Genomic DNA, 24,415 nt, shown 5'->3' on the forward strand with positions numbered 1-24,415 from the left:
GAGGACCTGAGTGCTGGCGTCTCTGATGATTTGTGCCACTTTCTCTTGACAATACTCCATGCAGATGTGCTCAGTGGTTGGGGAGGGCTTTACCTGTGATGGACTTGGTTGTATCCACTAACTTTTTATCAGGTTTTCCATTAAAGAGCATTGGTGATTCCACACCAGGCTGTAATGCAGTCAGTCGATATCCTTTCCACCGCACATCTATATAATTTATCAAGGTTTTAGATGTCATGCCGAATCTTCACAAACGACTAAGAAAGTAGAGATGCTGCCATGCTTTCTTTGTAATTGTGCTTATGTGCTAGGCATGGTCGGTAAGTCTCCAGATGGTACTAAATTAGATGGTATCATAGATGGTGATGAAGATGGTCTAAAACTTCAGTGAGATCTTGATCTGCTGTGTGAGTGATCCAAGCAAAGGGAAATGATGTTCACTCGAGTTAAGTGGCAAGTCAAACTAAGGCTGGGTTTCACAGTGAAAGGCAGGGACCTGAGATTTAATGTCTTCATGTAGAGGGGGGTCCCTATATGGAATGAGCTGTCAGAGGAAGTAGTCAAGGCAGGTTTAATGTTGAGGTGTGATCAGTATATGGATAATTATAAAGATCAGCTTTATTTGTCACATGTACATCAAAACATCAAAATATACAGTGAACCATATCAACGCACACAAAATGCTGGAGGAACTCAGCAGGCCAGGCAGCATCTAGGAAAAGAATACAGTCGATGTATCAGGCCAAAACTGAAGGGTCCTGCCGAAGGGTTTCGAGCCGAAACCTCGACTGTACTCCTTTCCTAGATGCTGCCTGGCCTGCTGAGTTCCTCTGCATTTTGTGTGTTTTACTTTGATTTCCAGTATCTGCAGATTTTCTCTTGTTAGTGAACTGTATCACATGCGTTGAGAATACGCTGGGGGCAGCCCACAAGTGAATGCTCCCAGCACCAACATAGCATGCCTACAACTTACCAACCCTAGACATACCCGTCTGGAATGTGGGAGGAAACTGGAGCACCTGGAGGAAACCACACAGTCACGGGGAGGACATACAGATTCATTACAGGCAGTGGTGTGATTCGAACCGTGTCCTTACAGCTGGTGTTGTAAAGCATTATGCTAACTGCTACAAAGGTTTGGAGGGATATAGTCCTATCTGTACTTATTTAGTGTAAATGGTCGGAATGGACAAGCTGAGCCAAAAGTTTTCTGTCCTTATGTTACTCTATAATTCTGAAAGTTTTTTTTTCTTACAGCTTTGGCATTAGTCATTCTGGAATTAACACACATGTTCTTCATGGATGCTACAAAGATGGAAAACCTCCAAGACCAGCTTTCTGGCACAGTCTTTATTCCCACACCAATGTTCTCCACAGCACTGCAGCTTTTCTGGAAAGCAGTCAGCACAAGTCATGCCTCAGACCCAGAGTCCTATATCGAGCACCAGCACCAGGTAATCCAGCGCTCAGGAACTATTGTTGCTGTTTTGTTGTGGAGGATGTGTTCCAGTCATTGCGAGGATGTCCCAGTGCGGCTGAATAGCCACCTACAGTTCAGGAAGTGTCCCAGTGAGATGGTGGAAGTACCTCAAGATTCAAATTTCTTTATCACATGCATATCTAACCACGAATATCCCACAACCGTGTCGCTGGCCTTCAAACGCGAAATGGAGGCTTAAACTCTGGCCTGACCTTTAATTCCCCTACATCTCTGTCCGTAAACTCTAACCTGACTTCTAACTCCTCTCTCTGTCCCCAAAACCATTTCTACAAAACTAAAAAAAACAAAAAACAACTAAATCTGTGGTGCAACCTTGATGGGGAGCGAGGCTCAGCGCCATCTTGGACGCCCCACAGGGCCTCAGCGTTGCCTCAGTTTTCATTCAAGGACAACGGAGAAGTGATTTCTTTTCCAGCTGTTGTCACTGACCATTTCCACACTGAGATAGAGTTCTCAACAGAGAAACAGCTGCTACATCCATCCAGGCGAGGGTATTATTCTTGCTTTGTATGATATGTGGCAGGAAGAGGAATTACTTCATCCAGGCTAAAAACCCTTACAACTAAAAAAAAGCCATAAGCAGAATAGCAGAGGGCCAACCACAACATACTTATATAGTAACACACGCATAAAATGCTGGAGGAACTCAGCAGCTCAGGCAGCATTTATGGAGGAGAATAATAGTCAATGTTTCAGGCCGAGACTCTTCCCCCCTGAAAAGGCGGGTGGGGGGTAGTCAGAATGTCAGGGGGAGGGGAAGGAATACAAGTTAGCAGGGGTTAGGTGAATCCAGATAAGGGGGAAGGTGGGTGGGTGGGTGGGCGGATAAAGTAAGAAGCAGGGAGATGATAGGTGGAAAGGGTAAGGGGCTGAAAAAGAAGGAATCTGATAGGAGAGGAGAGTGGACCGTGGGAGAAAGGGAGAGAGGAGGGGCACCAGGGGAATGTGATGGGCCGGGAAGGAGAGGAGAAGGGGTGTGAGGGTAACCAGAGTGGGGAATGGAAAAAGAGAGGATGGGGAGGGGGTAAGTAATCACCAGAAGTCCATGTTCGTGCCATCAGGTTAGAAACTACCCTCCACAGATGCTGCCTGACCTGCTGGGTTCCTCCAGCATTTTGTGAAAGTTGCTCTGGATTTCCAGCGTCTGCAGAATCTCTTGTGTTTATGATTAGTATGTGTATAGCACTTTTGGAATGGTCCCAGAACCGTTCACTGGGGCTGTACCACACAGAATTTGACAATGAGCCATTTGAGGAGTTATTGGGACAGATAATTGAAAGCTTGGCTGACATGTTTGGAAAAGTCCTTATGCAGAAAAGGGAGGGGAAAGGGGCAAAATAAAGGAGGGCAATCTAGGGGTAAGACAGACAACTGCACCAGTGGTAGAGTGAGTGAACATAGCTCACTAGCAGCCTGTGGCATGTTTAAATGCTAATCTTTTCCTTTAATGACAGAACTCAGCAGTCTCAGGTCCAAGCAGTGTGTAACTGACCCATGTGGATCTGCAAGGGCCGAGATTTGACTTCCATATGGTGTGTCAGTTATCCCTCCCTGCCCATGTAGCACCACACAGCTCGCTAGGTGTATGTTCTCTTCTGCACAGTACTGTATTTGTCAACGTGGAGCAGGGAGTGACTTCGTACATCTGGCAGGAGCGATGGAGTTTGGGAGTGGTGAGGGTGGAGCACTGCGGGAGGGGTGTGGGACAGGTAGCAGAGGGGTGCCAGGGGCGAGGGGTGATGCAGACACACCCAGTCCTGAGACACCAAGCAGGGTCATTTGATTCCAGACAATTGGTTTATTGACTATTACAGAATGTCTCTCTAGTACTTCCCACTCCCTCCCCTTTTCCCAACTATGATTCTCCTCTCCCTGCCCCCTTCACACTCTCAGTCCACAATAAAGACCCATATCAGAATCAGGGGTTTATCATCACTCACATAGGTCATGAAATTTGTTTTTTTTTGTGGCAGCAGTACAGTGCAATACATAAAATTACTACATTACTGTGCAAAAGTCTTAGCTACCCTAGCTATCCACACATTCCTAAGGCTTCTGCACAGTACTGTATATGGACTCAATGGTTATAGAGGGCAATGGTCCAGGTGTGGGTCAATGGACCTTGTCAGAATAACAATTCAGCATGGACTAGATGGGCCAAAGGGCCTGTTTTGGTGCTGTAGTGCTCTGTGACTCTATGAATGATTCTCAATTTGCCAACCGCCACTACTTCCATCCACCACTGACAGTTGTGCAGCTAATCAACAGAGCTTTATTCTGCCTTCTCCTCCCTTTCTTTCCTGTCCTGATGAAAGGCCTTGACCTGAAATGTCAATGGTTTATTCCCCTCTATAGATGCTGCCTGACCTGCTGAGTTCCTCCAACATTTTGTGTGTGTTACACCAAGACCTTATGCTCTGTGACTCTCTCCCCAAACTTTTCTGGGTTGTCCTTGATCAAAATATTCCTTTTCGACACAACTTTTGATCAAGGGACACAGCAGTTAGTTTAACACTTTACAGCACCAATGACCCTGGGTAATTTCCTGCCACTGTCTAAGCAATTTGTATGATCTCCCTGTGAGCATGGGAGTTTCCTCCGGGTGCTCTAATTTCCTCCCACATTCCAAAGGTTAGGGTTTGTAAGTTGTGGACAGGCCATGTTGGAGCTGTAACCATGGCGACACTTGCAGGCTGCCCCCAGCACATCCCTGGACTGTGTTGGTCATTGACACAAATGATCCATTTCACTGTTTGTCTCAATATATATGTAACAAATAAAGTTCGTCTTTAATCTCCTTTGTGGTCTTTGTGCCTAATACGTGATGTATTATTGCCTTTTAGATTTAATCCACAGTTCAAATTCGCATCTGAAGACTGGTAGCTGAAGTCAGTTGCCGGCATTATTTGCTATATGTGCTGACCCCAAAAAGCACTCTAACACATACCACTCTGAGATTAATTTTCCGTGGGCACACTCAGCAAATCTGTAGAATAGTAACCATAACAGGATCAATGAAAGATCAACCAGAAGACAACAAACTATGTGAATGCAAATATAAATAACCAGAAGATGAAATAACAACATAAAGAGCCCTTACAATGAGATCATTGGTTGTGGGGCAATTGAGTGTAGTTCTCCCCCGTTGTTCAAGAGCCTGATGGTTGAGGGGTCGTAACTGTTCTTGAACATGGTGGTGTGAGTCCTGAGGCTCCTGTACCTTCTACCTGATGGCAGCAACAAGAAAAGAGCATGGCCTGGCTGGTGACGATCTCTGATGATGGATGCTGCTTTCCTACGACAGCATTTCATGTAGAGGAGCTCAATGGTTGGGAGGGTTTTGCCCGTGATGTACTAGGCCGAATCCACCATGGCAGGCCATGATGCAGCCAATCAATACACTCTCCACTACACACCTACAGAGGTTTGTCAGAGATTTTCATGACACGCCAAATCTCTGCAGACTCCCATGAAAGTCGAGGCACTGCTGTGCTTTCTTTGCCATTATATTCACATGCTGGGGCCAGAACAGCTCGTCTGAAATAGTTACACACAGGAACCTAAAGCTGCTAACCCTCTCTATTTCTGATCCTCCAGTGAGGATTGGTTCATGGACCTCTGATTTCCCTCTCCTGTTCCTTGGTTTTGCTGACATTGTGACAGGTTGTTATTATGACACCGCTCAGCCAAATTTTCAGTCTCTCTCCTGTTTGCTGATTCATCACCCCCTTTGATATGGCCCGTAAGAGTGGTGTCATTAGCAAACTTGAATATGGCATTGAAGCTGTGCTTGGCCACACAGTTGTAGGTGCAAAGCGCGTAGAGCCGGGGGCTAAACAGACATCCCTGTGGTGCACCTACTGATGGAGATGGTGAAGGAGATGTTTTTGCCAGACTGAACTTCGGGATTTTATTAAATGCTGCAGAGAGATTTTGATGTACTTGTGGGGCTAGGGAAGGGCAAATGGCTGGACTTGCGTTCAAGGACTTCTCCTGGGCAGATAGGTGTGGATATGTCCGCTGAGGGTTGGCTTCACTTTCCTTCCTCCCACCCCACAGCTTCTGTGTGGAGAGCTGGGCTCCGTCTACGACTGAGGCTTCAGCAAAAGTGTGTGGGTGGGGGGGGTCCCCTGACTGAGCGACAAAGACATGGAACTAGAGAGTGATCGACGGGGCAGGAGGCAAGAGCAAAGGGGCTGGGTTTCCAAATCAGCAGGTCAGGCAACACCTATGGAGGGGAAGTAACAGCTGACGTTTTGGGCCAAGACCCTCCATCACAGTTTTGGAGACACAAGAGACAGCAAACGCTGGAATCTGCTGGACAAACTCAGCGGACCAGGCAACACTGGTGATGGAAGAAGAGGGAAGGATTGTCAATCTGAACAGGGTTTGACCTAAAACGTCCACATTTTCTCCCCCCACACTTCTCCAACAGATGCTGCTCAACCAGCTGAGTTCCTCCAGGAAAGAGCTGCTTCAGCAGGTTTTTGGAAGGTGGGAAGGAACAGGAGCAACTGGAGAAACTCCACATGGGTCACTGGTTGATATGATTGAGGCATTTAAGGAGCTGTTAGACAGGCACGTGAATATGCAGCGAATGCAGGGATACCTATCATGAGGAGGGAAAAGGGATTATTCTCCTTTGACATCGTGTCTAGAACAGATATTGTTGGCTGAAAGGCCTGTTCCTGTTCTTTATTGTTCCACATTCTAAATGTACAAGCTAGGTAGGAAGAACACAACACACATAAAAGTTGCTGGTGAACGCAGCAGGCCAGGCAGCATCTCTAGGAAGAGGTACAGTCAACGTTTCGGGCCGAGACTCTTCGTCAGGTCTAACTGAAGGAAGAGATAGTAAGAGATTTGAAAGTGGGAGGGGGAGGGGGAGATCCAAAATGATAGGAGAAGACAGGAGGGGGAGGGATGGAGCCAAGAGCTGGACAGGTGATTGGCAAAAGGGATATGAGAGGATCATGGGACAGGAGGCCCAGGGAGAAAGAAAGGGGGAGGGGGGGAAACCCAGAGGATGGGCAAGGAGTTATAGTGAGAGGGACAGAGGGAAAAAAAGAGAAAAGGGAAAATAAATAAATAAGAGATGGGGTAAGAAGGGGAGGTGGGGCAATAATGGAAGTTAGAGAAGTCAATGTTCATGCCATCAGGTTGGAGGCTACTCAGACAGAATATAAGGTGTTGTTCCTTCAATCTGAGTGTGGCTTCATCTTGACAGTAGAGGAGGCCAGGGATAGACATATCAGAATGGGAATGGGGCATGGAATTAAAATCTGTGGCCACTGGGAGAATCGGTTTTTCTTAGCAGAGAGGTCAGCAAGTATTCTGTAAGGATTTGATTAGGAAGATGATTAGAGGGGTTGAACAAATATTTATTTCTCTCAACGATTTCTGAGGATCTCTCCTCAGTGGGCACTTAACTGGACACCTCCTGTACCTAATAAAGTGGCCACCAAGTGACCTGTATGTTTGTGGACATCTGCTGCTGTAGCCCATCCACTTCATGGTTCAACGTGCTGCAAGTTCAGAGATGCTCTTCTGCACACCACCATCATACTGTGTGGTTATTTGAGTTACTGTTGCCCTTGAACCAGTCTGGCCATTCTCCTCTGACCTCTCTCATTAACAAGTGCTTCTGCCCACAGAACTGCCACTCATTGGATTTTTTTTTTTTGGTTTTTGCACCATTCTCTGTAAACTCTAGAGACTGTTGTGTATGAAAATCTCAGGATATCAGCAGTTTCTGAGATACTCAACCCACCCCGTCTGGCACCAACAGTCATTCCACTGTCAAAGTCATTTAGATCACATTTCTTCCTCATTCTGATGTTTGATCTGAACAACAACTGAACCTTCTGACCATGTCTACATGCTTTTACGCATTGAGTTGCTGTCACGTGATTGGCTGATTAGATAGAAACATAGAAACACAGAAACACAGAAAACCTACAGCACAATACAGGCCCTTCAGCCCACAAAGCTGTGCGGAACATGTCCTTACCTGAGAAATTACCTAGGGTTACCCATAGCCCTCTATTTTTCTGATCTCCATATACCTGGCCAGGAGTCTCTTAAAAGACCCTATCGTATCTGCCTCCACCACCATTGCCGGCAGCCCATTCCACGCACTCACCACTCTCTGAAAACTTACCCACTCTCCAAAACTTACCCCTGATATCTCCTCTGTACTTACTTCCAATTATCTTAAAACTGCCCTCTCGTGTTAGCCATTTCAGCCCTGGGAAAAAGCCTCTGACTATCCACACGATCAATGCCTCTCATTATACTGTACACCTCTATCAGGGCACCTCTCGTCCTCCATCGCTCCAAGGAGAAAAGGCCGAGTTCACTCAACCTATTCTCATAAGGCATGCTCCCCAATCCAGGCAACATCCTTGTAAATCTCCTCTGCACCCTTTCTATAGTTACCAGAACTGAGCACAGTACTCCAAGTGGGGTCTGACCAGGGTCCTATATAGCTGCAACATTACCTCTCGGCTCCTAAACTCAATCCCACGATTGATGAAGGCCAATACACCATATGCCTTCTTAACCACGGAGTCAACCAGCACAGCAGCTTTCAGTTTCCTATGGACTCCGACCCCAAGATCCCTCTGATCCTTCACACTGCCAAGAGTCTTACCATTAATGCTATATTCTGCCATCATATTTGACCTACCAAAATGAACCACCTCACATTTATCTGGGTTGAACTCCATCTGCCACTTCTCAGCCCAGTTTTGTATCCTATCAATGTCCCGTTTAACCTCTGACAGCCCTCCACACTATCCACAACACCCCCAACCTTGGTGCCATCAGCAAATTTACTAACCAATCCCTCCACTTCCTCATCCAGGTCATTTATAAAAATCACAAAGAGAAGGGGTCCCAGAACAGATCCCTGAGGCACACCACTGGTGACCGACCTCATGCAGAATATGATCCGTCTACAAGCGCTCTTTGCCTTCTGTGGGCAAGCCAGTTCTGGATCCACAAAGCAATGTCCCCTTGGATCCCATGCCTCCTTACTTTCTTTATATTTGTTTTGAGCAGGTGTACAGGTGTGCCTACTAAAGTGGCTGCTGAGTATAGTTTTCATTATTTGGGAGGGTGGCAGGAGCCTTTATTGCATTTAAAAAGACTCAATGAGAACTTGAAGAACTGTGAATGAAGAACAGAGGAATGGGATGAAACTAAAATCATTCTTGGTCAGCACTGAGCTGATGGGCCAAATCACCCCTCTGTGCACTGTTAACTTCTATGATTTTCTAATTACGTTTCCTCCAACTCTTCTCTGCTCCTCCAACCTATCAACAATGAGGACCTGCTGAGCTCCTCCAACACTTTGTGTGTGTGGCTCTGGATTTGCAGCATCTGCAGAATCTCTTGTGTTTGTAACCACTCATGCCTGGTTTCATGTGAATCCGTCTATCCTGGCCAGTCATATCATTCCTGAAGAGCAGCACACAAAACCTGTACACAACACTCCTGCAGGAGGCAAACAAGTACATAAAAAAGATTAAATTGACCAAGATTTCTTGTTTTCCATACATTTTCTCTCCCTTTTTATAAAGCTTAATGATGTCATGCGTTTTGTTCATACATTATGCACCATATTGATATAAGAAGAACGGTAGCCAGCAATAAAGAACGACTCCGTCAAACATCAGATGAGAAGCACCCTCTACATGGTCACACACCTACATCCAGCTGCCTAAAGTCAAGGAAGAGCTTCATGAACAGTATTGTTCCATTACAATCAACCCTATCTGAAGCCCCCATCGCCTTGTGGAAAGACCGGCTCGCCAGTCTCAAACAACCCCCAACGATGGGAATTCCACCGGGTGAAAGCCTTCCCCCAGGAGCTAATTGCAACTGGGCAACCTGGAAGTGCCTTAACAGACTTAGGACTGGTGTAGGTCGTTCAAAGGTGTCACTAAGCAAATGGGGATATACAACCAGCCCGACAACTTGTGAATGTGGAACTGAGCCACAAATTATGCAACATCTCCTGCAATGCCCATCACTAGAGGAACCCTGTACTGTTGCAGATCTTGCCAAATTCAACAACAAGGCGCAAAAATGTGTCCAGTTCTGGCTGGGCCATGTATAGACTGTCCATGGACACGATAAGAAGAAGAAGACCATATTGACATGTTGATACATCAATATATTGATGCAATTAGCAGGAAGGCACGTCAGTGGCTACATTGTATAAGGAGTTTGAAGAGATTTGGTATGCTCATGAAGATTCCAACATATTTTTACAGATGCCCCATGGAGAGCATTCTAACTGGTAGATGTACCATGGAGAGCATTCTAACTGGTCGATGTACCATGGAGAGCATTCTAACTGGTCGATGTACCATGGAGTGCATTCTAACTGGTCGATGTACCATGGAGAGCATTCTAACTGGTCGATGTACCATGGAGAGCATTCTAACTGGTCGATGTACCATGGAGAGCATTCTAACTGGTCGATGTACCATGGAGTGCATTCTAACTGGTCGATGTACCATGGAGAGCATTCTAACTGGTTGATGTCCCGTGGAGAGCATTCTAACTGGTCGATGTACCATGGAGAGCATTCTAACTGGTAGATGTACCATGGAGAGCATTCTAACTGGTCGATGTACCATGGAGAGCATTCTAACTGGTCGATGTACCATGGAGTGCATTCTAACTGGTCGATGTACCATGGAGAGCATTCTAACTGGTTGATGTCCCGTGGAGAGCATTCTAACTGGTCGATGTACCATGGAGAGCATTCTAATTGGTTGATGCCCCATGGAGAGCATTCTAACTGGTTGCATCGCTGTCTGAATATGGACACATCAATGTACAGGATCGGAAAAAGCTGCAGAGGGTTGCAAATTCTGCCAGCTCCATCACGTGTGCTAGAGTCCCCAACATAGAGGACACCTTCAAAAAGCAATGCTTCAAAAAGGCGGCATCTATTATTAAAGAGCACCATCACCCCAGACCTCTTCTCATTACTACCATCCGAGAGGAAATACAGGAGTCTGAGGACACACACTCAATGTTTGGGAACAGCTTCTTCCTTTCCACCATCGGATTTCTGAATGGATCTTGAACCCATGAAACTGCCCTGTGATTTTTTCTCTCTTTTTGTACTATTTAATTTATTTATTTGATACATATTTCATATTGTAATTTATAGCATTTTATATATTGTGCTGTACTGCTGCTACAAAAAGCAAATTTCCCGACATATGCCAGTAATATTAAACCTGATTCTGATTCTACACTCAAAAATTGACTCTTTATTTCCTCGCACTCTTTTTAAAACCATATCATATGTTCCTTCCGAAATGCATCATCTTAAACTTCTCTGAATCGAATTGCATCCACCAGTCTTTCCAACAGCCTGCCCCCATCGTCATGGGGGTCTATCAGATAGCTGAAGAGCCTGAAATGCCACAGTGCCAGGTTCGGGAACGGTCAATCAATAATAAACTTACTCTGAGCATTGAACTTTGACTTTTCCTCAGTCTTTGCTAACCTTCTAAATATAATGCCAACAGAAAATTTCAAAAATGTATTCTGTAAGCCCAGGACAGAATCTCTAAACTTGATTAAAAAGAGCTGCAGATTTTGCATTGAAACCCACAGAACTTATCACCGATGAAACTGCATATAATTTATCATTTGGTCTATTATTTGTCTGACTTTAAAATCGTTCCAATTTCCCCCTTCCTTTCCCCTCGCACCCTCCAAATGCTTCCTGCTTAAACTTATCTCCAATATAGATTAGATTTGATTAGCTTTATTGGTCACATGTACATCGAAACGAAAAATTAAATAAATTGTATGCATTAAAGACCAACACAGCCCAAGGGTGTGCTGGGGGCAGACCACAAGCGTCACCCTGCTTCCAGCACCGAAGGAGCATGACCACAGCTACTAAGCCTAACCTATACATCTTTGGAATTTGGGAGGGGACCAGCGCACCCGGAGGGAGTACGTACAAACTGCTTACAGACAGCAGCGGGAATTGAACCCCTGAAAAGTGTTATGCCAACCTCTAAGTGAACGTGCCACCTTTGGAAAGGTGTATAATCACTGAATCTGTTTTCAATCTCCTTTCGGGAAGCATATTCCAGACCATACCAGTTCTTGTTAAAGATACAAAAAAATGTTTATAATTAGAGTCTTTCAACATTCCTTGTGTTTAAACATGACCCTTGTATCACCCACTATGGAAATGTTCTCTCCAAGATATTGAAGGGTTGGTCTGGCGTTCATCCAGAAAGGGGAGATACACCTGTAGAAAACATACAGTAAATATTTAAAGTGACGGGGTTTGGATAGACATTTTAGTACATCCACACATAATCCCTGGAGACAGATGAAGATGTTTGCCAGTGATCCTGGAACTGATTTTTCCGGTACTGTATCCTGGACAGAATGATTTTAGATCCTAAAAGACACGTGAAGTGGATGATCTTCCTCCCTAATAAAATCCCCACTGCTACAATTCTAATTAAGTACAGAAGATCCCCAAGTTTGCTTACTATTTTAAGAACAATGGGATAATGACCAGAACATCTGGTGGTTGAATAATAAATGAGTATGAAGCACTGATTTAGGTCAGTCACAGCCATGAGGTATGAAACAGACTACTTCAACCTTCACATTTTTCCAGCATGAGATAATTCTTACAAGTCTTCCTTACTTTAACAGAAGCACAATTGGTTTGGTTAACTTTTTTTACACACTATTCACACCAGGTGTAGCAAAAATAATCACCATTGGTTATTTTTTTTTTAAATAGGAGATTTTAATATTTTAAAAAAATATGTTGTCCAGTATGACAATCTGAGGCTGCCAGAGGCAGCTGTGGGTGGGTGGATAGGAGGTGCATATCAAACCAGTACCTGTTAGGAGCACAGTAAATATTTGGCAAGAGGCAAGAGTGCAGTATTACCTCAGTCGATGACAGGCCTCAACAAAGCCCTCGTCAGTTTGAATCCATACTTGCAGGTGAGGGGAGCAACACGTGAGAGAGTTTTACAGGCTGGATAAGTCAAAAAGCAGTCAAATCTGGAGATACTATAAACAGACAAATTCTTATTATCCGCACTGATTACTTCAGACACAGCAAAGCCAGAGAAACTTAATTCCTAAGGGATTGGTTGAGTTATTTGTCTTGTCTGCTTTTAATCCCATGTCCACAGCCTATACACTTTCTTTCATACATGATTACCACAAGAACAGTTCTGTTTTTGACTAAGCCTTCCCATTAAGTAATGTAAACATTCACAACCAAATCCTATGGTCAGTCTTCCACTAAGCCGGCCCAGGCTCTTGACTTTTGGCATTGTCATGATGGCCAGCCCTCTCCTATAAAACTCACACGTCACTCTGCACTTTTGTTTCCAGAATTTTCTCCCATTAGAAAATAGTCGACGCCTTTAGTCTTTCTACCAAAGAGTATACCCATATACTTCCCTACACTATATTCCACTTGCCACTTCTTCTGCAGACTCTTTGTTTCCTGATCCTAGATTTGACTTTGAGAAAAGATGGGGTTCTTTTGCCCGTTATTATCATTTGACTTGAGTTAATAAAGATGGTCCTTTTCTGATGCTTGGTTATATGAATTTGGTTGGCGGATTGATGTCTTTTTTTTATGGAAGCTTGTATGGCGCATAGCTCCGGGTTTGTGCTCCTAATGGGTTGTTTTTTTCCCCCTTTTTTTTAGTTATTAGGGGTTTTTCTCTGTTTTAGTTAGTAGGGGTTCTTTTTTTTTCTTCTTTCCTTTTTTCCATAAAAAAAAGCTTTAATACTTTGTTTTTTGATTATTATTGATATACTGTTTAGCCTGGTTGATAGTTTAACTTTTACTCTACATATGGATATGTTATCTTGATTATTTTGATGTATTTTTTTCTGCTGTTGATTTTCAGTAATAATTAACAAAAAGATTTAAAAAGAAAAGACTCTTCGTTTCCTCAACACAACCTGCCCCTCCACCTATCTTTGTATTTTCTGTAAACTTAGTCGCAAAGCCAGCAATTCCATTAATAGCACCCAACACTGAGCCTGCTGGATATGGCTAGTCCTTGACAAGCAACAAAAAAGGCCCCTTTTATTCCCACTCTTTGCCTTCTGCCTGCCTGCCAGCCAGCCAACCGTCTGTCCAGGCTGGTATCATTCCTGTAATACCATGGGCTCTTAACTTGTTTAACAGGCTCATGTGTGGCACCTTGACAAAGGTCTTCTGAAAATCCAAGTACACAACTTCCACAGACTCTCGTTCATCTATCCTGGCTTTTATTTCAAGTTCAAGTTTAATTGTCTTTCAACCATCCATGAAAACCCATGAATACAGGCAGAAAAACACAGTAGCAACAGTCAAACAGAGCGCAGGGCACAGACAGCACATATAATTACAATGGCAGTAAACAGTCACAAAAAAAAAGCCCAAGTCCCTGAGTATCATGATCTGTAGATTGATTGAGGTTGGGATGCTGAACTGGGGCTACATTTCTGCAAGAGCAAGCCCGTGGCAGTCCAATCATCACGCAATCCAGCTTGTCTTCCACCAAGCGAGCACCGGAGGGTAACACCAACAGAAGGGTCAGCCCCCCAACCTAGCATAGACGCCTGCCACTCCACACTACCTGTCGCGTCTCCTCACCTGGCAACTGCAACAGGCAAACCCAGGGCATGAGGGCCTGGTCCACTCAACAACCAAGGCCATGCAGCTCTCTCGCCATCAGTCTCACCAATGAACCAGCAGTGTCTGGCGATCGTTAAAAAGATGTTAAAGACGAAGAATTACACCCTTGTTTGGACCCAGAGAGGCCAATGTGACAGGGTATGCCACCATTTTACTGGAAGATATTTCCACAAAGAATTAAAACAGAATTCTTTGGCTTATTTTATCATGTGCCTCTAAGTACCCTGAAACCTCATCTTTAATCTTGTGAACTAATAGTCTGCTAATTGGCTGATAATTTCCTGCCTTTTGTCTCATTCTATATCCTAGTTGGTGAAGCTAGTCCTTTTATGTGAGAACCCAGAAGGTAATATGGATTTTGAGTGAAACTATTTATATGCAAGGATACCTGCACCACAAAGAAGATGCTAAGCAGTTGGAATATAAAAGCAACAAACTTGTTGCTTCTGTAATCGTGTCCTTTTTTCCCCCAAAATCTTAGCTCCCTAACTCAATGACCTACTCAAGAGCTTTCTGTCCTGGAATTACCTTCTTGAAACCAACATCCTTGCATTTGCAGTAAGGTCCAGTGGTTAGGAATATCCAGGTGAAATCTCTTGCTAATTTTCTCCACCCTTTACCCAACACCACCTGAGGTGCTTTCCTCTCCATTTGCTGACATGCTGGAAATACCACAAAGTATTTTTCTTGGGTAAGTATGACTGCAAGTGAGCATCCAGGAAAATTCCAATTATATATATTGACATGAATAACTAGATGATAATAATTCGATTGAGAAAATTGCTGTATAACCTTTTGAGACTCTCAAAATATTTATTATTTACGTGTATAGATAAAATAATGCCGATGAGAACTTGGGTTAAACTGGATGCAAATATTATTCTTAATTGTGAAAACTGGTAGAGTGCAGTACAGGGCCTTCAGTCCATGGCATTGTGCTGACCTTCTAACCTACTTGAAGATCAAGGAGACTTGGCATTATTTTATCTATACACATAAATAATAAATATTTTGAAGGTCTCAAAAGGTTATACAACATTTTTCTCAATCAAATTATTATCATCTAGTTATTCATGTCAATATATATACATAATTGGAATTTTCCTGGATGCTCACAAGATTAAGAGGCATGGATAGAGTGGAGAGCAGAAATGGCTTAATACAAGGGGGCATAATCTTAAATGTGACTGGAGGAAAGTATAGGAGTGATGTCAGAGGTAGTTTTTCACAGGGAGAGGTGGGTGCATGGAACACCCTGCCAGAAGTGGTGCTAGAGGCAGATACTTTAGAGCATTTAAGTAACTTTTAGATAGGCACATGGATGATAGAAAAATGGAGCGTTATGTAGGAGGGAAGGGTTAGGTTGATCTTGCCACAACATCATGTGTCAAAGGACCAGTAATGTAGTAATGCTGTAATGTAGCTGCTTTATTTGATACAGGAGGTACCTAATTCTGAGTGTATGTCCATGATCCTCTGCTGCTGTAGCCCATCCACTTCAAGGTTTGACATGTTGTGGATTCAGAGATGCTCTTCTACACACCACTGTTGTAACATGTAGTTATCTGAGTTACTATCGCCTTCCTGTCAGCTTGAACCATTCTCCTCTAACCTCTCTCGTTCATTCGTTTGACAACAGAACTATCGCTCACTGGATTTTTTTTTTATTTCTCACATAATTCTCTATAAACTCTAGAGATTGTTGTGTGTGAAAATCCAAGATCAGTAGTTTTTGAGATACTCAGACCACCCTGTCTGGCACCGATAATCATTCCACGGTCAAAGTCACTTAGATCACATTTCTTCCCATTCTGATGTTCAGTCTGAACAACAATGAAACTTCTTCATCATGTCTGCATGCTTTTATGTATTGAGTTGCTGCCACATAATTGGCTTATTAAGTATTTGCATTAATGAGGTATACAGATGTCCCCAATATAGTGCCCACTGAGTGTATGTTCTATGTAAGATGCAGAATATCTTATATCTCCAACCTTCTAGTTTGATTCTTTACTTGAGCCCTCCAGTAAACCTTTTGTCATTTGATGTTCTATACCCATCACAATTTCCCTCTTTTATTGCCCCTAAATGTGTTTTAAAGCTTAACAGACTTCAAGTTTCATTCAGGTTCTAGTGACAACTCATCCACCAGTTATCTTCACTCAGTTTCTCTCTGCAGAAACATTGTCTGTTTCTATTCAGTGCTTCAGCTTCAAATATTTTAAACACTAATAATTTCAAAGACAAGAGACTTTGTAAATATGCTGCTTAAGAAATCACTACAAAGAGAATCGGAAGCTGGAGATTTTAGTACATAGAACAGACCTTCAGTCCACCATGTCTGCACTGTCAATGATTCAATCTATAACTTCCTGTTTTATCCCTGTCACCCTTACATAAAAAGAACAACATTGCATTCGGGGAGTCCCAATCAATATTGGGAAAGCTGCACTCACCCACTATAATATCTCAATGTTCAATGGTTCTGTTCCACTAATTGCTGCTGATGCCCTTACCGAATTTTCATTGCTAACCTTTGTTTACTAGTGTAGTAACTGAGTCAGATAGGCTGGTTAAATATTTTCATGAAAATTAAAATTACTTGAGTCGTGAAGTAAATATGATACACACATAAAGTGACACATTGCCCATGCTACCCCTCTCCCCAATCACTACCAAATACTTAACGAAGACCATAAACTCCATCACTACCGAATACTTAACATAGACTATAAACCCTAATCACTACCGAATACTGAACGAAGACCATGCTAACAGGTGCTATACAAATGTAAGTTGCTATTGATCTATACACAGTCTATTCACATATTATCTGCACACACAATTTTAGTTACCTCCAAGAGACATAGATACTATTCTGTGCCAAGAACTTCCTTCTCTGTTACGATGGCATACACTCCAAGTTAAATCCAATACCTAAATACAGTTCTTATTTCTGGAAAGGTTCCTCATAGCAAATTTATTGAAAGAAGATTCCTCCCCTTTTATACTAATACTCAACTTCTTTATCAGCATCATCAAATTGTGGCTCATGGTTCATTGCCATCACAGCACACTTCCTATTGAGCACGACAACACATTTTGGGGAAATAAAACATTAAAGCAATTCTGTATCGTCATTCTTTTCAATAACTCAAAAGTTATTTCAAACTATTAACTCCTAAAATAAATGTTACTGTACTTCTCACAAACTTGAGAAAATCTGCAGATGCTGGAAATCCAAGCAAAGCACCAAAATGCTGGAGGATCTCAGCAGGCCAGGTGGCATCTATGGAAAAGAGTAAAGTCTCTGGTCTGAATAAAGTTACTATACTTCTCACTGCTTTAGAAGAACTAAAGATCAATCCCATTCTCCCTTTTTATCAGGCAAAAGCTTTTAAAACATGAACACAAGGCTCAGAGGAAACTTCTATCCCACTGTTATAAGGCTCATGACTGGACCTCCTGCACATTATTGATGCCTTCATAATCTACTCAGTCATGGCCCTTGCACTTTATTGGCTGTTGGCACTGTTCTTTCTCTGTAACTGCAACACTATATACAGTTGTAAGAAAGTTTGTAAACTCTTTGTAATTACCTGGCTTTCTGTATTAGTTACTCATAAAATGTTGTCTGATCTTCATCAAAGTCACAACAATAGACAAGCACAAATAACACACAAACAATTGTACTTCTCATCAATACTGAGTACACCATTTAAACAATCACAGCCTAGGTTGAAAAAAGTATGTGAACCTCTGGGGTAATCCCTTCTACAAAAGCTATTTGGAATCAGGTGATCCAATCATTAAGATAAGACTGGAGGTGTGGGTTGTAGAGGTGCCTTTGTGAATAAAAAAATTCACAAAGTCAGGTTACCGACAGCTTGCTCTTCTCAAGAAAGATCTGTTTATGTGCACCATGCCTCGATCAAAACAACTTTCAGAGAACCTTTTAAGCTGGTAAAAGGCTACAAAAGCATTTCTAAAGACCTGAATGTTCATCGGTTCACAGTAAGAGAAATTGTCTCCAAGTGGAGGAAACTCAGTACTGTTGCTATTCTTCTGAGGAGTGGGCATCCTGAAAAGATCACCATGTGAAATGCTGAGGGTGGTGAAAAAGAACACAAGGGTAACAGAAAAAAACCTGCAGAAATCTCTAGAACTTGTTAAAGTCTCTGTTCATGTGTCCACTATAAGAAGAACACTGAACAAGAATGGTGTTCGTGGAAGGACACCACAGAAGAAACCACTGCTCTCCAAAAAAAAAATTGCTGCATGTCTCAAGTTTGTGAAAGACCAGCTGGATGTTCCACATTTCTGGGACAATGTTCTGTGGACAGATGAGACTAAAGTTAAACTTTTTGACAGAAATGTACAACGCTATGTTTGGAGGAAAAAACATACTACACACCAACACAAAGACCACATCCCAACTGTGAAGCATGGTGGAAGGAGCATCATGGTTAGGAGCTGCCCCAGGGCCTGGACAGCTTGCAATCATTGAGCGAACAACAAATGCAAAATTGTATCAAGACATTTTACAGAATATCTGGGTAGTGGTCTGTCACCTGAAGCTTAATAGAAGTTGGATGATGCAACAATACGTAGATCCAAAACACAAGAGAATCAAGAACAGAATGGTTTAAAGAGAAGAAAATGTGTGTTTGGGAATGGCCAAGTCAGAGTCCAGACCTTAACCCAATCGAGATGCAGTGGCATGACCTGAAGAGGGCTGTTCATGCAAGGTATCCCAGAAATATTGATATATTGAAAGTTTTGTATGGAGGAATGGTCTAAAATTCCTTCTCGTCATTGTGTAAGTCTGATCAGTAGCTACAGGAAACATTTGGTGGAGGTTATTGCTGCTAAAGGAGGTTCTACCAGTTATTAAATATAAGGGTTCACATACTTTTTCCAGCCTGGACTGTGAATGATTAAACAATGTGTTCAATAAAGACATGAAAAGTACAATTATTTGTGTGTTAAGTTTAGGCAGATTGTGTTTATCTATTATTGTGTCTTAGATGAAGATCAAACCACATTTTTTGAGTAATTAATGCAGAAAACCAAAGGGTTCACGTACTTTTTTTCTGCAAATGTATTCTGCATTTTGTTATTGCTTTGCCAGAATAAGGTGGGCGGAGGGGGAAGGAGAACAAGTTGGTACTTGATAGGTGAGACCATATGAGGGGGAAGCTGCATGTGTGGATCTCCCTTACCTGGTCTCCCCTATCACCTGCCAGCTTGTACCTCTTCCTCTCCTCTCCCCACCCCGCTCCAACCTTATTTTGGTTTCTGATCCTTTCCTTTCCAGTCCTGAAGGATTTTGGCCCAAAATATCGACCATTTATTCCCCTCTATAAACGCCACCTGACCTGCTGCATTCCACCACCATTCTGTTTTGTCTGTTGCTCAAGATTTCCAGCATTTGCAAAATCCCTTGGTTATTTCTAAGCGGCATTTTTTTTTGTGAATTTAGTGATAAAATATTGGGATGGGAAGAAAGATACTCTAAATTACAAAATATAACTGACAGCTTTCTTTACAGCCATAGTGAACGGATGATCATAGCTATTGGTAATCAGCAGTGGGAGACGGCGTGGGGTAGTTTAAACTTCTTGGCAGATTTGGCAAACCTATTCATTCAGACTTTAAAACTCAAGCCTCACATCATTTAACCTCTTCTTTCTGATTCATATTATTATTGTAACTATGGTGCCAAATTGGATCATTGGGACATCACATTAAAAAATAGAGAAAGCAATGGGTGAACTAGAATGAAATCAATGCCATATTGAGATTTTTATTAAACAGTCTTTATTTCATGAACAAGACATTCTGCATTTGAATTACATGTACCGTGTGATCTATGACAAAATACCACATTCTTTATCTTTCAACAACTGTAAAGCTGGAAACAGTTGATAACACAGGAACAATATGAATTCAACCATGGAATATCTACAGCCATTGAAGAATGCAATGCTGACTGCATGTGAAAGGACTACAGGCATTTATACTTTATCAACACAGACAAAAATAAAACACATGCTGTTTAAACTCCGGGGGGGGGGGGGTGCAAGTTTAACAAGCACATATTGTGTTTTCTAAAAAGTGTGAATAGGAAGGAGCTGCATGAAAAAGAGAGGGTCATTTAAATTGACTGCAATGTGATTTTGTACAGCTTTAAAAGTACAATATCACTCACAGAGAATACATTGGGCAAAAAAAAAACCAAAGTAATTATCCTCTTCAAAAAAGTTCAATGCTCAATAATAACCATTCCTCTTCTACCATCTTCACAATGACAAAATTTACAAATGCAAATTGAAGAGAATATCAGTAAAAGGATAGATGGCAATAATGGGATTGGATCTGGAACCTGGATTTGATTGATTAGGGACAGAAGACTTCATCCATTAACCCTGATGGAGAATGCCAGTAGAAATCATGATAAGAATTTTTAGGTGCAGAAAAGAAGCATTTTCCCAGTTCAAAATTTGAGACCAACAGACTGCTGATTATCTATGCTGTCTGTAAATGGGTAGTAGTTGATTAAAATTGATTTGAACGGACAGGTCAAGGACTTTCTTCTATTAAATATTGAGATGGCTTCTTTGAACACAGATGAAAAGAAATTGTTGTGTATATTAGAACCTTAATTAGTAGTAGTTCAGTGACACAGATTCCCTTTCACTATAGCAGGACATGAGGGCTGTTCTGAGTTGCTATTGAAAACAAATTTAACTGTTCAGATTGGACTAAATAAAACAAATGACCTGAGGTTCAGCAGCTTTTGGGGTGCAAAAGGTCAATGAACACCATCATATGTAAAGCATTTTGTAGCTGCCTCTACAAGGAGTGAAATCCATTAAATTTAACTTTTATATTATGTGGATAAACTATGTTTTCATGTGTCATCTAGGTGGGTATTAACTTTATCAAATTCCAAACTTCTAAATCATACTTGTGTAAGTGAACGTGGACATCTTCACAGACTCTCCCATGAAGCTTAGCAGCTACGTGATTGCGTACAGCTGAGAGTTATTAATAATGATTAGTCATGCATTCAATTTGCAGAATGAAAAATAATAGTTTGAAATGAACAAAAGGTCATTAACTTCCTAGAGTAAAGAAATCACTAATCAAATGCACTTGCCATTTTTTAAAGCAATGGTCTGGCTGCTGTTTGATTCCAGTTTAAAGGTTTTCAGGGTTTGGACACTTACAAGTTAATCTTAATCTAAGAAGCTTTAATCTCAAAAACCACTTTGTTATTGCCAAAAGAAGGCTGATTACTGAATTTAATCAGTGAAATTAGCACTTCAGCCTTCAAAGGACAGCTTGTCAGTGAATATTTGCTATTTTAATCCAGTGATAGCCATATCACCATTGGTGTTTTAATGTCATTGATAACATTGGTATATGCCAATTTCTAGAACCATGTGATCCATTTATTATGAAAACCTTTCACCACTGAATGGATCAAAACCTGCAAATAATTATGCCACTAAAGGAATTGATTGTCATAAAACAGCTGTGTTCCACTATGAAAAATAAGTTCCTTCTCAGTGAGACAGAGAGAAGACTTGCCTTTGAATAATTTTTAGTAGCACGAAAAGCAACTATATAAACTTATGTATGAAACATTCAGTGAGACAAACCATGCAGCATAGAATGGACTTTGATTAAAAAGTCAAGGAAGGTGCAAAACAGCATACTAGTAACAGGTCAAGTAACATGGTTAAATTGAGGTCCCATGAAGAAAGTCTTAAGTCATCTCTGACTTAAGCCAATTTCCATGGGAACAACCCTTTCTTTTAAATCATAACTAAGTTAATACTGATAGGAAAAAAAAAGTCAATTTAAAGCTCAGACTGCTTTGCTACAAGATACATCTCCAGGTGCTGCGCAACCATATAATAACATGTGAGTAACATGTGATATGTGTTGCATATAATAACATAACAGGTTTGACTTTTGACAATCAATATCACAGTAATCTACATGCTGAGAAACTAGGTTGAACTGATTCATGACACAGATTGTAAGCTCTTAGAGATCTGTGACATCAACAATCATTTCCCATAGGATAAAAAGACAATTTGAACAATTTCTGGCACCACCTCAGCCGTCTTCAACTCTGCCAAGCTACACCGTTCCAAGGGTTCATAAAAAAATCATAAAGAGATAGGAATATATTGGAGTCAGAATAGATTTGCACAGTTAAGGAGATGAAATTTGGTGAGTGCTTTCATTTGCAATGTTAAGGCAGTCTAGGGATCATTGTCCAGAAAGCATTTTGGCTCCCACAGTTTAGGATGATGTCGCTTAGCACATACACAGTAGTGTAATTCAGTCAGTTATAAACATGTTGAGAGAGCAAACAGGATATCCTTGCCCACTGGGACAGACTAGGAAGCATTCCCAGCGAAGAGTAGTTAAAATCCAGAAAAATAATCTTAACGGTCTGATGAAGATTTCCAGCACATACACAGAACAACTAGTTCCTTTATTTTACTGAACACAACCATAATAATCTCATTTTTATTATTGTTCCTTTAATGGTTGCTTGACTGAGCACCAAGGATCAGTTTTCAGTTTCATAACTGCTAAGATTTATTCATGGATGGTGAGCTGTTTAATTACTAGCAAAAAAAATAATGTGAATTTTTATCTGCAGGCAAGTTATCTGTTATTATCCAAGACTTGGTCTTGCTGGAAGTGCTCATTCTACCTCTCTAGTGTTAAAAGCCCCCAACTCTCCTCCTAACCCCATCATTTAAAATGCAACGACATTTTCTAGAAAGCTGGTTTCATTTATTGCAATAAATCTGCATTTAAACAAACCAGCACTAATGCAGGAAGAATATTCTGGACATATATACTTTAGTGTTGTGCCTCAAATAACCGAAAGAATGGTCAAAATTACAGCAAATAAATAATGTCAAAATATGTAGGTACCTCCGTTGAAAGAACACAATAGACAATCACAATGATAACACACCAAGCACTTGCTTTATGCCAGGGACCATTCCCCTAGGCCCTTGGCAGTAACTCCAATCTACTCTATTTCTATGGTTGGGCAGCTGCTTCCTCTCCAGCCTTTTAATGGCAAATCTGCTTGCAGCTCATTAATGAGGATTTAAAGCAGCCAAGCCTCAACGCTATAGACCTGCCGATCACTTGCTTTGCTGTTTCCTTATCTGTGAGAGGTGAAGATAAAATTCTCCTAAGAAATTGATTCCATAAACTTTGTTTGTGAAAGAAAATCAAGATAACTAAGGCAATTTATCAGTTGCATTTGGTCCATGTAAATTTGGATAGTTTCTAGTTAAACTCAGATTCTAAAAGAGCTTTTGGTAAATATTACTGCAGTTCTTTTGGCTGCATAATAAGCCTGAATTACACACACCAGCCCAAGCTAAAACCCTCATCTGTCTTGCACTTCCCCAGTTTAAGTTTAAACTACTGGTACACCAGAGCCCTGTGCATCCACAGAAGAAACAGAGAGGAAAGTAATTCTTCAAAAAGCTGCATGGCAAACCATTCCAATTAAAATATATATTTAATTGTATATTGCAAAGTGGAAAAAGTTCCCTACGAAGGGCAAAAGTCAGCAGAATATGAAATACAGAGGACAATGGTTCATCTGCACAAATGTCCTATAAAAAGAAACGTTAAGTTTGGAGGAGAGAAAACAGCCAACAACTGTGATTATCTTTTTTCTTAAAGCTTCTAGCAAAGAAAATGAGGGCATGTCCCACAAGAGTTATCACACATCAGTCCATGCGGCTTACAGCCCACTGCATTCAGAAGGATCGTTCAAACTGCATGGAATGATGTATTGCAGCAACATTCACAAGACATGTACAGTATTTATAAAAGGATTCCAAAAATTCAGGTAGTGTACTGGAGATACATTACTCCCAATGCCACTTTCTGGCTTCGTAGCTAAAATTGTGAATAGTGGAGGAGAATTTGGTCAGGAACAATTAATTATCATCATCAAATCAGAAATGGTCCATCTGGTTCCTTCCATGGTGCTTGGAGGGGTTTTTATTTCTTCTTTGAATTGACATTTTTGCAGACCCAATGCATCCCATCCTGGAACAAAATTGCAAAATTTTAACAAACATGCACATTTCAAACATTGAAGCCAAGGCTTGAAATCTGACAGTACTTTTCACGTCTCC

At 41.6% G+C, this 24,415-nt stretch overlaps 1 protein-coding gene across 2 annotated transcripts in view; it reads right to left on the bottom strand.

Annotated features, from left to right (window-relative positions):
- Positions 1-20,013: 20,013 nt before the first annotated feature.
- The window catches only part of arl3b (ADP ribosylation factor like GTPase 3b), a 31,903-nt gene continuing 27,501 nt past the window's right edge, over positions 20,014-24,415 (bottom strand). For both annotated transcript variants that reach the window (XM_063071287.1, XM_063071288.1), the window contains exon 6: positions 20,014-24,326. In XM_063071287.1, the coding sequence (XP_062927357.1) occupies positions 24,205-24,326 (122 nt within the window). In that variant the 3' untranslated portion in view covers positions 20,014-24,204. The remainder of the gene's footprint in view (positions 24,327-24,415) is intronic.

This window comes from Mobula hypostoma, chromosome 19 (assembly GCF_963921235.1).
Source record: "Mobula hypostoma chromosome 19, sMobHyp1.1, whole genome shotgun sequence".
In the NCBI taxonomy this organism is placed as follows: Eukaryota; Metazoa; Chordata; class Chondrichthyes; order Myliobatiformes; family Myliobatidae; genus Mobula; species Mobula hypostoma.